This window comes from Leucopleurus acutus (genome assembly GCF_964270905.1).
Source record: "Leucopleurus acutus genome assembly, chromosome: 6".
Lineage (NCBI taxonomy): Eukaryota > Metazoa > Chordata > Mammalia > Artiodactyla > Delphinidae > Leucopleurus > Leucopleurus acutus.
The window spans coordinates 86,370,825-86,387,709 of NC_139149.1; the positions used below are offsets into that span (position 1 = coordinate 86,370,825).

The following is a 16,885-nucleotide window of genomic DNA, read 5'->3' on the forward strand; positions in this document are numbered from 1 at the left end:
ATATAACAACAGGTATTAAGCCTTTCATTTTAAAGCCACCTCAGAAACATGGTTATGAGCTAGAAATCTCCATTTGTAGCTAATCAAATAATACATTAGATTGGTTTTTTTTAAAAACACTTATTTCCTTTCACAGTTAAAATCCTTTACTCATCAACTTTGACAGTGTAGATGTTGACCTATTCCTATCCTATACACTTTACATTTGTGGATAAGGGTAACAGATTGAATGTAAGTAACTGTATTTTAGTTTGCTCCATATTAGAGTTCTGGCAGAAAAACAGTGAAGGCATAAACCTACAAGGATGAGGGCATAAGCCTAAAAGGACAAAGAAAATAGAGAAGATAATCAGTACAATTTTGGAAGGTGGAAAATTAATGGATTCAAACTGGATGAATCTAGACTTACAGGGTGCCTAAGATAACAATAGGTACCTAAGTCTAAATCTCTCCACATGTCCTCCAAAAAACTATACAGATAAACAAAAACAAATGTATCCTCAAATATCCCATGCCTTCAAGATATCAAGAAGACAGATAACACGACAAACATCAAATTACATAAAAATAGAAATATAAAAAGCAAATTCCAACAGAGCTATCTCTTAAGTTTCTATAGTAAGCCTTTACAGAAAGCAAGGAGAGTCCAGAAAAACTTGAGGGTAGTTGATTAGAGAACCTAAGATTGAGCTATAAAAAAAAAAAAGACTCCCAGAAAGAGAAAGCCCATCCTAAGTGCAAAAATACTGAACAAGAGTTTGAGTGGGTCAGAGTACTGCATACAAAAAGTGGACTTAGTGTGCAGGATTTGACATGGCAATCTCAGAAGACATTCTTAAGAAGAATGTAGAAATGCAATTGCTTTGTAGACTAGTTGGTAAAAGAGGAAAAAATGGGGGAAATTTAGGATTTAGGATCCTGCATGCAAGAGAGAAAAATATTGAGAGATATGTAATTCTACCCATCACCCTCATCTTCCGAAAACTAAAATAAAAAAAACTACAATCCATTATCTATCATGAACCATGACACGAAAATCCTTAAGTGAATATTAGCAGATCATTTCTAGCAGTGTTTAAGAAGTATAATGCCTCATGACCAAGTGTGCTTCATCCCATGAATTTAAGATTGGGTTAATGTTTAAAATGTCACCTGTTTAAGATAATTCTCAGTAGACTGAAAATAGAAAACTTTCGTAATAAAGTATATTTATGAAAAACCTATAGCTAACATAATATTTAATGTAAAAGACTGAATTCTTCCTAAATTAGGAATAAGGTAAGAATACCTATTCTCACTATTATTCAACATTGTACTGGAGACTCTAGCTAGTGCAATAATGCAAGAAATAAAACAGCATACATATTGGAAAGGAGACAGTAAAAATATCCTTTTGTGGTTAACAAGCATGTAGAAAATTCTAAGATATCTATGTACACAAAACAGTAGAACTTATGTAATAAATGAGCCAAGCAAAGTCACAAGATACAAGGTGAAATACAAAAATAGATCATATTTCTGTATTCTAGCAATAAAAATTGTAATTCAGAACAATACAGTTTACAATATCTTGAAAATATTAAATACTTAGGAAATAAAATATTTGCAGGACATGTACACAGAAACTACAGAATATGGCTGGAAAAGTGGAATAAAAAATAGATTTGAAGAAACTGAAAGGCTGATTCTAAATTTTATAGGGAAATGCAAAGGACACAATGTCAAAACAATTTGAAAAAGAACAAGGTTGGAAGACTTAACTCTGATTTCAAGAATTAGAGCTACAGGAATCAGACATTGTGGATTATCCAGCATAAGGATAGACATGTAGGTCAAAAGGAGTAAATAGAAGGCCTTTAGATGTGGCCATATATATGATGAATTGATTTTCTACAGATGTGCCAAAATAATTAAATGAGGAAAGAACAGTCTTTTCAACAAATGGTGCTGGAACTGATGATTTATTAACTTGAAGCAAATTATAGACCTAAATGTAAAACCTACAACTATAAACTTGCAGATGAACTCATAAGAATACATTTTACAATCTGATGTCACAGCTAAAAAATCTGAGTTTAGGAAAGCTGAATCTTTTATAATGGGCTGCAAGCACACCTTCCTGACCTTTGCCCTGGAGGGAAACATTAATACTGATGAGGAAGCAAACCTGCCTTCTATTCCAGAAGGAGACTATTTCTGCCTTCCAAGTAGTTTGCTGTACAAACATCCTTGAAAAGATACGTCCAGAACAAAATGGCAGTTAATACCTTGCTCTTAAGAGACTCAGTTTCCCAACACTGCCTATCATCCGCTAGGCCTTGTCAGACCACCACGTCTTAAGGACCGTAGGGAAGACATAAGCTGCATGAGCAAGTAGCCCAGATCCCCAGAGTATCCACCACTGTCGTACCAGTGCCCCTTCCTCAGCTAACACATTTGGTTTTATAAGTGATCTTGTATGATCAGATGGAGGAGGAAGAAAAAGACCAAGCTTCATTTACAGATGGGATGGCTCAGTATGTGGGGAAAGCCAAAAATGGGTAGCATTGAAGCCTTACTTATGAGTGGTTTTGAAAAACAGTGGCAAGGGAAAACCACCTCCATGGGCAGATCTTTAGTGGTGCACCATGTCATTTACTTTGTGTGGAAAGATAAGATGTGGAAAGATAAGAGACCCAAAGTTAGAATATATACATATATATGGAATCATGGGAAGGGATGAAAGGCCTGGCCAGCTTCTGAGAGACATGAATGGAAAAAGATTTTAAGATTGGAGACAAGAAGGTCTGGGATAGAGGTAGGTACATGGACATATGAGAGTGGGAAAGAAGTGTGAAAATCTTTGAGTCACATATTAGCACCCACCATGAAAGAGGCATTAAACAATCAAGTGGACTAAACAACCAATCCAATTCATGTCAGGTAGTCCCTGCACTGGCCACTCCAGGGCCGGTGCAATGGGTAGGTACGTGAACAAAGTAGCCACAATGGCAGAAATGGAGGCTATCCATGGGCTTAACAGCACGAACCCTCCACTTACCAAGGCTGGTCTAGCTATTGCCACCACTGAATGTCCAATTTACCAACCACAAAGATAAATGCTTAGTGCCCAATTCCTCAAGGAGACCAATGGGCCACGTGCTGGCAAGTTATGTATTTTGGGCCCCTTCCATTCTGGAAGGGCAAGTTCATTCTCATAGGAACAGACATGTATTTTATGTACATGGTTTGCCCTTTATGTCTACAGGGCCTTAACCAGCACCATTATCTTAAGGGCAGTGGAGTATTTGATTCATTGGCAAGGGATTCCACATAACATCACCTCAGACCAAAGGACCCACTTTACAGTACATAAGTGCTGGAGGGAGCCCATGACAATGGAACTCACTGGTCATATCACATACATCACCCACAAGCTGCCATCCAGATAAAGCATCAGAATAGCTTGCCGATGTGACCTGGATAATTAGGAAGAGGTACAGCTGCCATTACACAGTGGAATATGTAATAGTGTAGAACCCAGGTGATTTACTTGGGCACTACTTTGTACTTCTTTGCCCAATTGTGACTGCAAAGAGAAAAACCATAGTCTGAGAAGTACATGATTACCAGGTACTCAGGCAGTTCAGAATAATCCAGTCATTCTTCCAGAATAATCCAGTCATTCTTCCAGACTAATCAAGCCTCAAGACTCCATCTACAATGGATAGCGGAGAAAGAAGATAATAAGTATCAGTTGTGGCCCTCAGAAAAACTACAGAGGCTAACTTCCCTTCCAAGTTTTTTCTCAGGAAGAGAGTAAGGTGGGTGTGTGGAAAAAGGCCCAGCAAAGCCCAGTCGTTGTGGGTAATTCTCATTCCAAACTCCCCACTAGGTTGGTCTAGGAGTTGTTGGGCCTGCATCATAGTTCCACTTCTCTTTCTGCCCAATCCAGATTCCTTCCTTCACATGTATTAATCCTTACTACATATCTTGCATCTTAAACTCCATCTCAGACTCTGCTGATACAATGTGCAAGTACCCCATACACTCAACCTGTAGGAACTTTATCAATATGGCAGACTCCTAAATATTTTTTGAGATTTCTCTCTGACCTTCTGGCATGTATTATTTTACTAAGGCATCTAGGAAATTTCTACTTTATGCTCACCAGGTCTCAATAGTATGTCATCAGAGTAATGGACGAGCAAGATATTGTGTGGAATACCATTACAAATAAGTTAGAAATTTTATCTTACTATGTCACAGAGGAGAACTGACGAAGTCCTGGAGTAAAACACTGATGGTGTAATGCTGTCTCTACTAGGTAAAGGCAAACTGTATCTGATTATCCTTATTCATTAGAATTGAGAAAAAAAATTTGCACCCACCAAACAGGCATTTTTTCTTTTTTTTTTTTTTTTTTTTTTTTTTTGCCGTATGCGGGCCTCTCACTGCTGTGGCCTCTCCCGCCGCAGAGCACAGGCTCCGAACGCGCAGGCCCAGCGGCCATGGCCCACGGGCCCAGCCGCTCCGCGGCACGCGGGACCCTCCCGGACCAGGGCACGAACCCGCGTCCCCTGCATCGGCAGGCGGACTCTCAACCACTGCGCCACCAGGGAAGCCCAAACAGGCATTTTAATGGCAATAATAATTACCATGTGGATCAGAGTCCCAGCAGGAGACAGATGGCATGCTGAAACCAGTAATTAAAAGAGAGTTCAGTAAAGGAAATATTTATGAAGGTGTGGGAAAGGTTTAAGGAAACCACAAGGTTTCAGTGCTCCAAGACTAGCAGCAGAGGTGAGCCATCACCAACCCTAAGCCTGAAGTGGCAAGAAGGGAGTTCCATTTCCTAGAAAGGGTATCTGTATGGGAAGGGCCATATGACAGGAGCTATGGTAAACAGTGAGTCCACAGCATGAAAGCCAGTAGAATGACTATCTTGACTTTACTTTCCTCTCATCCTCTCATCTTATGCTACTATTTTCCGTTGGCCAAATCCAACCAGAATTTGGATCAGAGGGCTAGGGAACCCACTGAGTGTCCTTTTATATGGACAGTACCACCTATAGAGCAGAGCAAGACAGGCCCATGCTTGGGAGTTACCCACATATCACAAATCCATAAAAAAGTTAAAGAACGCATGGGCAAATCAGTATTCGATGGTCAGTCAGGATTTGGTGGTTAATCAGGATTTTGTGGTCAACGAAACTGTTAACATCCATTCTCATAGCTAATACTGCTCAGGCTCCAGGGAAATTCTTCATATCTCACATTCTATATCTTTGAAATATTATAAAATGTGACTGCATCTAAATGCTATAAAGGTTTGTAGGCTGTGCTGCTATAAAACTGGAGGAGAATATAACAGTGGCAAGAGTATTTGAGCTTGAGCAGGTCGATAAAAATAGATAAATTACTTTAGCCAATCTTTGTTCTCAGTAGAAACACAATAGATTTTTGCATAATGAAACATTATTTCTTCTCTTAGGGTTCCATTAGTGGACTGGAAGTACTCAACAATTATTGTGGTGACCACGGTGGTTGCAATTGGCAGCTTAGGAACACTTTTCCATATTAAATTACTGTTCCTTTTAAAATAATATATATGTAGGTCTAGATATGATGTGAGTAAAGTGTGGTACCACTTCTTTATATTACCCTACAGATCTAGTTATCGCTTTAAGAGATGGTGAGAATCACAATATAAGTGATACAATTGTTATGATAAATTTAAACTGTTTTATAATATTTGCTGCAATAACAATGTTACCATATGCAACAACTCCATTACAGTTGAACACAATAGATAAAAGTCATTGTTCATTTCTGAAGCTAAAGATTACTTTAAAAATTTTATTGATAATTCCAGTTGCTACTGCTTCAACAGAGCAAAATTTCTTCAATTTGAAAGAATTAAAAACACTATTCTATACATAAATTATGCTTCAATAAGCCTGAAATTGTTTTAAAAAAATCTATCCAAGAACCACAATGACCGAAGACAGGATAATTTGGCATTTCTGCAGACAGAAGACAAATGATGTCAAAAATCTTGACTTTAAAAAGAGATTCTTCTGAAGTAAAGGGAAGAAAAATAAATTTTATGAAATAAATATATAATGTGTGAATTATGCATCTATATTTTATATTTGATCCAAACACCACTAGATTATTATAGAACACCCAGACATGTGCAATAAAGTTCAGTTAGATTTTGTTATTACATATATTTTAAATCTACTTGGAAAAGTGTTGGTCGGGGCACAGCGATGATAACTCCTAATGTTTTCTCCAAGCCAGGGTTCCTCCTCCCCCAACAACTCGATCCCGGAGTCGTGGGCGTGTCTGGAGTCTCGGGCGTGCCAGGAGTCGCGTCCGCCGGAATCCCGCCCCGGGGCGCGGCTCCCATCTCCCAGAGCTCCTCCGCGCTCCCTTGCTCCCCTCGCCAGCCCTGGCGGCCCAGGCCACGCCCCCAGCGGCCCATTCGTTCGCTCGTCCCGCGGGCGCCCCCGCACACCCCTCCGTTGCGCGGGTCCCAGCACGCTGAGGCGCTGCTGCCGAGCGTGGAACCAAGACGTGGCTCCCGGGCGGAGGAGCCATGTTGGACTTCGCGATCTTCGCCGTTACCTTCTTGCTGGCGTTGGTGGGAGCCGTGCTCTACCTCTATCCGGTAACCGCCGGCTCGGCCTCGGTCTCCCCCGCATCCACGTCGCCCTGCCCGCGGCGGGCCGCAGGGGGCGGGCCCGGAGGGGGTGCGGGGAGAGCTCCTGCTGCGGTTCCGGCTCAGTCCAGCTCCGGGGCATGTGACGCTTCGCGGGCGCGCGCGGGGCTGGCGCTGAGGACGGAGCGGCGCGGACCACAGGGCCGCTTTCCGACGCCGAGTGAGGCGGGCAGGTGGTTCAGCAGCGCGGATGCGGCCGCCGGGGGCTGAGGGCTGGTCCGCGGGTCCGGCTTCCCTGCGCCTGCCCTCGCCACGCCACTGTTAAGGGCGGGTCTGAAGCGCTTTGGTGGCTTTCGGGCAGTAACTCTGCCCACTCCAGTTCCATTTTCTAGTGTGCCTGGGAGGAAACTCCAGGCTGCTCCACGCCTTTCCCCTTTCCCAAGGATTCTCCCCCAGTGTTTCTTTTGTCGTCTACTCTTCCATCTGTCTTTCGACTTTCATTCCTGACATCCAAAGTCCTTAAGGTCCAGACCGGGTCTTGCTCCTCGCAGGGCCTCACGGGCTAAATAAAGCGGTCGTGGAAGGAGCCCTGTGCAGGGGGAGGTTAGCTGTGAGCTTCACCTAGCCTAGTGCTTTATCTCTGAATCTCCTTCCGGCCTTCTTTCTCTTCTTGCCTTCTTCAACCTCAGAAGGTGGTTCTGAAAACAAAGGAACTAATGGATGAGGGATCATCTGCAAAGCAAGGTCGTGGTTTTGTAGAAGAAGTTGTAAAGCAGCAGCACAGTGCCAAATACATCGCTGGCAATGACAGAACACCTTAAATATTCTTGCTGGTAAATGGGTTGGATTGGAGTATTGCAACTGCACAATCTGGAACTTTCAGTGAATCTTATTTTCTGAGAAATAGCCATCTGGAAGGTTAGGAGAGTGCGGGAGTAGGGAAACGAGATTACCAGGCAACTCACTTGAGGGTCATGAAATTAAAATAAGACTAGTCATTATGGGTGTGTTTTTCCCCAGCAGTTTTTGTTTTTATTTGCGGTACGCGGGCCTCTCACTTTTGTGGCCGCTCCCGTTGCGGAGCACAGGCTCCGGAAGCGCAAGCTCAGTGGCCGTGGCTCACGGGCCCAGCAGCTCTGCGGCACGTGGGTTCCTCCCGGACCGGGGCACGAACCCATGTCCCCTGCATCGGCAGGCGGACTCTCAACCATTGCGCCACCAGGGAAGCCCTTCCAGCAGTTTTTCTTCATCTATGTGGAATCAGGGGCAGTTGACAGATATTGGGTTTAATTAGAATTGGTGTTTTACTAGGTGCTTTTGACAAAAGGATATAGGGCAAGGGAGTGGTTATAATGGACCATGGAATCTCAGCTGGAGAGAGTGGAAAATGAGTATATGAGTGGGTGGGTTAAAAGTCCTTTTGGGGTAAAAATAGTTTTTGGAGTCAAGATGTTAAAAATAGTGAAAAGGAAAAATAGGAGGTGCTTGGAGATTTGGATGCTTGATGTTAAAACTCTGGAGATGGTGAAGTTATTGGTAATGTCAAGACCTAGTGTACAACCATAGGAATGAGTGGCTGAGATCAGGTGGAGTTTTGAGTTGGGGACAGATGGGTCAGGAAAGAAGATAAACTTCTGTAGGAATAGGAGTCTGGGGGACGAGGGAAGACCTGGGGATGGTAGTCCTGGGCTTAGTGTGGTGTCTAATATAGGTAAGGAAAAAGGTCATAGTAACATTCTGGATGGTCTTAAGGTAGATGATAGTGGTGAGGGTACGATTATCAGGGAGTTTGGCAGGGTCTTGCCAGGTGCATGCCAATTTGGGGATCTCGTCAATTTAGCTATGTGGAAGATGTGGATATAGTAAAGGGCAGGAGAGCATTTTGCCTGGTGTTCTGGGGCTCACTCTTCATTTCTCCTCTTGAAGGGTGGAGGTTGGTGTAGGAGCTTTCTTATGCAAAACGCACAGACTTCTGAGGAAAATACATTTTTTGAGGCCTTGCTTGTGTGAAAATCTTTCTGTTCTAGCTTCACACTTGAATGATAGTTTGGCTTAGTGTAAAATTCTAAGTTGGGAATAATTTTCCCTTAGAATTATAGGGGCCACCACCCACCAGCCGGTTGTTCCTGAATCTGTAGTCTCAAGGTCTCTTTCCAGAAGGATCGTAATCACAAGAATGGTGTCTGAGGGATCTGTATACTGGCTTTTTGCTAATTGTTAAAATCTTGCGTCTTACCCTGCCTTTCTGGTTACTGAGTGCAAGTCTGATTGCTTCTTGTGGAAATTCTCCTCTGCAGACCCCCAGAGGAGGCCTCACAACTACGTCAATTAATCACTACTCCAACAGCTTAACACTTCCAAAAAAATTGGTTGGATTGTTCGTCCACTGTTGTCTCCTCTCCCATTCTCTATATCGGTATTTTCTCCCTTTTTATATCTTCACTTTCATTTTGTGGGATTTCAGGAAGAGATAATTGATGAGTGTTATCAATCTACCATGTTTAAAGAGAAGTCAGGAAACTTGTTTCAGTCAATAATTTCAACCTAGAAAATAAAAAGTTGGCTTTTTTTATATGACTGACTTTTTCTTTTTCTAATTGAGTTCCTTCCATCCTTTTCCCCACTTTTTATAATATCAAACTTGACAAGTTTCCATTATTGATGAGACTGTAGGACAAAATTTTACATTGTAGGTTTCATTGTCATCAGTTAAATGCAAGTTGCACATACTATTACCTAGATAGTATTTTTTTTTTTTGGAAAGATAATCACTTCAGACTACTACTTTTTTTTGTTTGTTTTAAATTTATTTTTATTTATTTATTTTTGGCCACGTTGGGTCTATGTTGCTGCGCATGGGCTTTCTCTAGTTGCGGCGAGTGGGGTCTACTCTTCATTGTGGTGCACAGGCTTCTCATTGCGGTGTCTTCTCTTTTTGCAGAGCACGGGCTCTAGGTGCATGGGCTTCAGTAGTTGTGGCACACAGGCTCAGTAGTTGTGGCTCGCGGGCTGTAGAGCGCAGGCTCAGTAGCTGTGGTGCACGGGCTTAGTTGCTCCACAGCATGTGGGATCTTCCCGGACCAGAGCTTGAACCCGTGTCCCCTTCATTGGCAAGCAGATTGTTAACCACTGCACCACCAGGGAAGCCCCTAGATAGTATTCTTATAGGATTTAGTACAAACTGTTAAACTCTTCAGTTAGTATCATTCAACCTAGTATCTCTCTTTTGGCATACATACCCCAAAGGAGGAAAAAAGTAAAGTTGTATAAAGATTTTCATGGCACTACCTATAACAATGAGAAAATGAAAGAAAGAAATAGCCTAGATGTTTTATAACACTATAGCAGGAAGATGATTACACAATTCTGGATACATAGTGGAACACTGTTTAGCCTTTAAATGTTCAAATAAATAAATATTCATTTATTTGTATAATGTTAAGTAGGGGAGAAAGGGCAGAATGTCAGACAAATAAACTCTGATTAGTACTAGCTAAAATCATTGACAAAATTCAGAATTGATTCTGGAGTTGACTATTTTAGGTTATTTTTCCTATAAATATTTAGTTTATTTAAAAATAGTTTTACAAGATATCTTATTATAAAACGCTTGTTGTAAAAAAAGATATCTTATTATAAAACGCTTGTTGTAAAAAAAAAAAAAGACACTAACCTCTAAACCCAGCGACCATAAACCCAGTACAAAATTGTAAAACATGAAAATTCCCCCAACTTTTTCATAGTTCATTCTTCAGAGGTTGTCACTTTTAACAATTTGCTATGAATTATTTTGTTATTTACTTCTATACCAGACACCTTTCTGACTGTATGACCCTGATAATAATAACTGCATTAAAGCAAATGATGAATATCACATTGTATTTTGGTAAATTCTTTGACTAGAAAGAGGAGAACTATTTTAGGAATGAAACTATTATAATCATGACATTGATTTTTTTTTGAAAGCCAAGCTAGATGGGACCATATGTAGTCTCAGAACAAAGAAAAATGTACTTGATTATGTATTAATTGATGAAGAATGGATGTTAAATTCTTCAAACACCTTAGTTTAGTTGATGGAGAGGAGGAATATTAGGATAATGCTTTTCAATACAAAGAATCCAGTTTTTGTATTTTAATATAGAAATAATCTCTGAGATTCAGCCAATTTGGAAAACCATCATTTAAGGTCCTGCAGATGTCTTGGGAAAATGCATCTGACTTATGGGATATGTGATAATTCATTATACTAAACTTCTTAAAATTTTTTCCCTAAGGCTTCCAGACAAGCTGCAGGAATTCCAGGGATTACTCCAACAGAAGAAAAGTGAGTTGTTGTTTTTTTAAATCAAGTAGAGTCAACTCTTAATTTTGGATCAAAACTAAACCGTGTCTTTAGATTACTCAGTTTATTTCATTCCTTTGTTTTCTCTAAACTTATCTCTGGGCATACTACCTAAACTTTGTTAAGAACAGAAAGGAAGCCTGTATAAATCAAAACCTTTAATTTCTTTCACTTCTGTTAGCCAGAGAGTGTTGAAAATAGAAAGAAAGGATTAAGATAGAAGGAAATAAGAAAAAGTTGCCATAGCTGATTTAAATTAGCCTGTGATTTAATAGCCAATGATGGTGTCCATTGCTATCTCAGAATGAGTTGCTGCAAAAATTGGATAGTTTTCCAGTGTCTAAGTCAGATGTTCCTCGTGTAGCTTTTTTATTTGGTATGAAGTGTTATGAATTCTCAAAATATCAGACAAATCCATATCCAAATGTAACTACCGAGAGAGAGAAGTCAAATATAATTCAGTTTTGGATTTTGCAGTAATTTGAATTTTGTGTACTTTTGCTCTCATCTGTTGACACAGTTAATTCAGAATCAACTAGTATTGTTTTTCTGATTCTTCCATGTTAAATTGATTATTTTGTCAAATGTTGCTCTTTTTTCAGAGATGGTAATCTTCCAGATATTGTGAACAGTGGAAGTTTGCACGAGTTCCTGGTTAATTTGCATGAGAGATATGGGCCTGTGGTCTCTTTCTGGTTTGGCAGGCGCCTTGTGGTTAGTTTGGGCAGTGTTGATGTGCTAAAGCAGCATATCAACCCCAATAAGACATGTAAGTTTAATTTTCTTTTTAATTAGAGTAGATGTCTATAAATGAAGATCTATAGGATTTATTAAATTTATTAAATACTTTGTATTATATGCCAGACATTGTGCTGAAGTCTTTATATTATTTCTTCATTTAAGACACAGTATTGTAAAATGATGATTTTCTTCCTTCAGTTTATAGATATGTACGAAAAAAATCCCAGCGTAAATGCCAACAGGATTTTTTTGGAACCTGAAAAACTAGTTCCAGGGTACGTCTGAAAGAGTAAAGGTACAAGAGCAGTTAAGAAACATCTAGAAAGAACATTAGTGCGGGAGATTCTTGTACCATCAGGTCGAACAGTGTACTATAAAACTTGATTAACTTAAAGAATCTTGTACTGTGATAGGACTAGACGGATTGATGGAATGGAGTAGGTAGCCCAGTAGACAAACCGAGTATATATGATAAAGGTAGCATTTTATGATAAAGGGGAAAGGTAATAAATGGTTTGGGAAAACTAGTTAGCTATTTGGAAAAAATAAATCTCAGTCCCTGTCTCACTCTTTATATCAAAATGAATTAGAAATGATTAAAATTTGGAGTCATAAAAGTAATAGAAGAAAAAATGGTTAAATCTTAAATTTTTTTGAGGGGGTTGTTGATAAGCCCTTTTGTACCCTGACACGAGATCTAAGAGCCATCAATCACAAGATGGGTAAATCTGTCTACATAAAAATGAAAAAATTTCAGTACAATAAAAAACACCATGAAAAAGAGAGATAGGAAAATGTTGGCCACATACTATATTTCTGTAAAATAAAAAGGTATCATGAAGAAGTTTAAAAGAGAGATGGGGGAACTATTTACCACCTATATATATATATAAAGTAAATGAAAACTAATAAGAAAATAAAATGCAATTGTGGAAAAATGGGCAAAAACAAGGTAATTAAGAAAGAAGAAATAAAAATAGCCAATAAGCAAATTAAAAGATTTCAACCTCACTAATAGTCAGTGGGATGCAAATAAATATGAGATTTTCACTTATCTGACTAGAAGAGATGAAAAATGTTGGCAAAACTCATTGTTGGTGAGGGAATGGAGAAACATGGAGTATAAATGTTTTACAAACTATCTGGAGAGAAGGTTGGCAGTGACCTTTGACTTATCTTAAGGAATTATCATAAGCTGATAATCACATAGATGAGAAAAGACATTAGTATTATTCATAATAAAAACTTAAAACTTAAATTTTTTTTTTTTTTTTTTTGTGGTACGCGGGCCTCTCACTGTTGTGGCCTCTCACTGTTGTGGCCTCTCCCATTGCGGAGCACAGGCTCCGGACGCACAGGCTCAGTGGCCATGGCTCACGGGCCCAGCCGCTCCGCGGCATGTAGGGATCTTCCTGGACCCGGGCACGAACCCGTGTCCCCTGCATCGGCAGGCGGACTCTCAACCACTGCGCCACCAGGGAAGCCCAAAACTTAAAAATTTTTAATGGCTGCATTAAAGGATACATTCAGGCGTTAATATGATGATATAGGTTTATTTTATTTTGTTCTTCAGATACTCATATAGCAATTTCTATATGCCAGCACTATTGTAAGACCTTACACACGTTAACTGATTTAATCCTCAGAACACCTTATGAAGTATGTATTATAATTATCCCCACTTTACAGAAGAGAAAACTGATGTACAGAGAGGCTAAGTCATTTGCCCAAAGTCACACAACTAATTAGTGATGGAGCTGGGACTTGAAGCTAGGCTCTCTGGGCTGGGTCTGTTTTCTTTTTTTTCTTTTTTTCTTTTTTTGCGGTACGCGGGCCTCTCACTGTTGTGGCCTTTCCTGTTGCGGAGCACAGGCTCCGGACGCGCAGGCTCAGCGACCATGGCTCACGGGCCCAGCTGCTCTGCAGCATGTGGGATCGTCCCGGACCGGGGCACGAACCTGTGTCCCCTGCATCGGCAGGCGGACTCTCAACCACTGCACCACCAGGGAAGCCCATGGGTCTGTTTTCTTAATCACAAAATTTCCGCAACGTGGAAGGATGGCTCCGTTAAGAAATGCAAAGATGGGTATAACCAGACATGGCCTCTGCTCCTGTGGAATTTATAGTCTAGTGCTGGGGAAGTGGGGGAGCATGTAAATGGTGTTCGAATGATCACACTAATGAACTGAGAGACGTGCTCTGAAAGAAGGGACTGTAGTTCTTTGCAAAATCTGACAGATTTTTCTGTCTGTCTCTCTCTGATGAGAAATGTTAACAGCTGTAAAAAAAAAAATCTCAGATATTTAACAGTGACTATCTCTGTGTGGTGAGATTTAGATGAATTTATTTTCTATGTATCTATGTTGTTTTAATTATTTACAATGACAGTGTATTTTTGCGTATGTGGAAATAATACAGTCATTAAAGAAACACTTATGGAATTCTCTGGCGATCCAGTGGTTAGCACTCTGTGCTTCCACTGCAAGGGGCCTGGGTTTGATCCCTGGTTGGGGAACTAAGATCCTGCGAGCCTCACAGCGCTGCCGCCAAAAAAAAAACAGGAAACAAGAAACACTTAAAAATGAATGAAGGAGAAAAGAAAAGAAATTTTTGAATTCAGCTAAATAATTTTAACTGTAATACTTGACAGTTACATACACAAAATCAATTTTGCTTTAAAAATCAGTGGTGTGATTTTTTTTTACAAAGTGAAAGATATTGCTGTCATGTGAGTAGAAAATTTATGTAAATATTAATGATTTACAGTGAAATTCCCAGTCAGAATATTGTTTTCTTGCCAATTTTTTTTTTTTTTTTTTTTGTGGTACGTGGGCCTCTCACTGTTGTGGCCTTTCCCGTTGCGGAGCACAGGCTCCGGACACGCAGGCTCAGTGGCCATGGCTCACCGGCCCAGCTGCTCTGCGGCATGTGGGATCTTCCCGGACCGGGGCACGAACCCGTGTTCCCTGCAACGGCAGGTGGACTGTCAACCACTGCGCCACCAGGGAAGCCCTTTCTTGCCAATTTTTATTGCCTCTTGAACTGTTCACATTTAGGAAAGACAAGGGAGTTGTGAAAAAAAGTTCATAGTCTCTTGGCTACAGTCCTGTACCTCCCTGATCTCTGTTCTTTTGCTGGAGATTTTTTTTTTTTTGAGTGATTACTTTGCCTTTGAAATGTTTAATTTGTCTGTTTCAGCGGACCCTTTTGAAACCATGCTAAAGTCATTATTAAGGTATCAGTCTGAGAGTGGGAATGTGAGTGAAAACCTCATGAGGAAAAAATTGTATGAAAATGGTGTGACTAATTCTCTGCGGAGTAATTTTGCTCTCCTGCTAAAGGTAAGGTAGTTTGTCCTGGAGTTCTATCATACAGATAATAGTATATGGATCTTCCTCGAGTTACGATGGGGTTATGTCCTGATAAACACATCGTGAGTTGAAAAATATCATAAGTTGAAAATGCATTTAAATACACCTAACCTCCTGGACATCATAGCTTAGCCTAGCCTGCTTTAAACATACTCAGAACACTTACGTTAGCCTGCAGTTGGGCACAATCATCTCACACTAAGCCTATTTTATAATAGAGTGTTGACTAGCTCGTGTAATTTATTGAACACTGTACAGAAAGTGAGAAATAGATTGTTGTCTGGGTACAGAATGGTTGTAAGCTTATGGGCTCTTTGCTGTCATGGTCCCATGGCTGGCTGTGGGCTACGGCTGCTGTTGCTGCCAGCGTCACAAAGTGTCGTACTTCATACGCTAGCCCAGCAGAAGATCAAGATAAGTTCAGAGGACCGTTTCTACTGAACGCTTATGGCTTTTGCGCCATGGTAACGTTGAAAAATTGTATGTCGGGGACCGTCTGTATATTTTAACTATTAGTGTGTCTTTGTTTTTCCTACTCTTTTCTTACCTGTCTTTCGAAGCTGAATTTTACTCTTTTTTTGCCGGGGCGGGCTGCACTGCAAGGCTTGTGGGATCTTAGTTCCCTACCAGGGGTTGAATCCATGCTCCCTGCAGTGGAAGCACAGAGCCTTAACCACAGGACCGCCAGCGAAGTCCCTCTAAGCTGATTTTTATTCTCCTGAAATTCTAAAACGAAACAAAAACAAATAAAAATCTTAACATCTAGACTCCCTATGTAAGTTGGAATGATGGGAACAGAGAGAACCTGAAGATATTTTATGTATCAGTAGACTTGTCCATTGTTTTCAGACCAGACTAAACCAGCATTTCCTAAAATATGGTCTGAACTCACCTGAAACACTCCTTCTTGTTTAAGGTGCAGATTACTGGGCCTTTACTTGGACAAACTGAATCACTGGGAGGGGCACCTGACATTTTTAAGAAGCTCAGCAAATCATTTACAAAGGTTGAGAACAATACTAATCCATACCGTTTCCTTTTTGTTTCTAAAGACCCTTAGCCAAGCCCTGTGCACTGCCTCACGGTTCCCTGTGCTCCCACAGGGCTGTTGCAGACCTTCACCCTTATTCTAGTACTGCCAGTCCTACCCACCCCTTTGCTTGCTGTAGATGTCCTAGCCTCCTGCTTTGCTGAGACTATGGAGTCCTTTACGTGTGAACTCCCTCAGTAGCCTGTTCCCCCACCAGTAGACTCTGTCCATCACAAACCTTGGTTCTTTTTTCTTACTTTAAATCTTGAAGAATCCTTCCTTCTGTCCAAAGCTAATCTATCCATTTGTGCCATTTAAAAATGATGTAATTTATAAAAGTAATATATGGTTACTAAAGAAAACGTGGAAAATCTGATAGTGTAAAGAAATCACTCATAATTTGACTATAGATTTTTTATATGGTTGAGATCATATTGTATGTACAATTTTATATACTTTTTCACTATAAAACGTATCGTAAGCATTTCCCCATCATTAAAAAATTTGCAGGGACTTCCCTGGCCGTCCAGGTGAAGGCTCTGCACTTGCTGCGGCCGTGGGGTGAGGGTGGGGTGAGCATGGCTTCGAGGTTCCATCCCTGGTCGGGGAACTAAGGTCCTGCATGCCCTGTGGCTCGGCCAAAAAGAAAAAGAGAAAAGAAAAGAGAAGAAAATTTCCAGAAATAACTAAAATTATGCTTTTTCTGCTAGTCACTTTTTAAAATATGGAAACATTTAGAGAAGTCCTAAGGA

The 16,885-nt window shown here is 40.5% G+C and overlaps 1 protein-coding gene across 2 annotated transcripts in view; it reads left to right on the forward strand.

Moving 5' to 3' along the window:
- Positions 1 to 6,515: 6,515 nt before the first annotated feature.
- CYP20A1 (cytochrome P450 family 20 subfamily A member 1) overlaps positions 6,516 to 16,885 on the forward strand; it is an 80,516-nt gene continuing 70,146 nt past the window's right edge. For both annotated transcript variants that reach the window (XM_082840818.1, XM_082840817.1), the window contains exons 1-4: positions 6,516 to 6,655; positions 10,924 to 10,973; positions 11,594 to 11,760; positions 14,931 to 15,073. In XM_082840818.1, the coding sequence (XP_082696944.1) occupies positions 6,584 to 6,655; positions 10,924 to 10,973; positions 11,594 to 11,760; positions 14,931 to 15,073 (432 nt within the window). In that variant the 5' untranslated portion in view covers positions 6,516 to 6,583. The remainder of the gene's footprint in view (positions 6,656 to 10,923; positions 10,974 to 11,593; positions 11,761 to 14,930; positions 15,074 to 16,885) is intronic.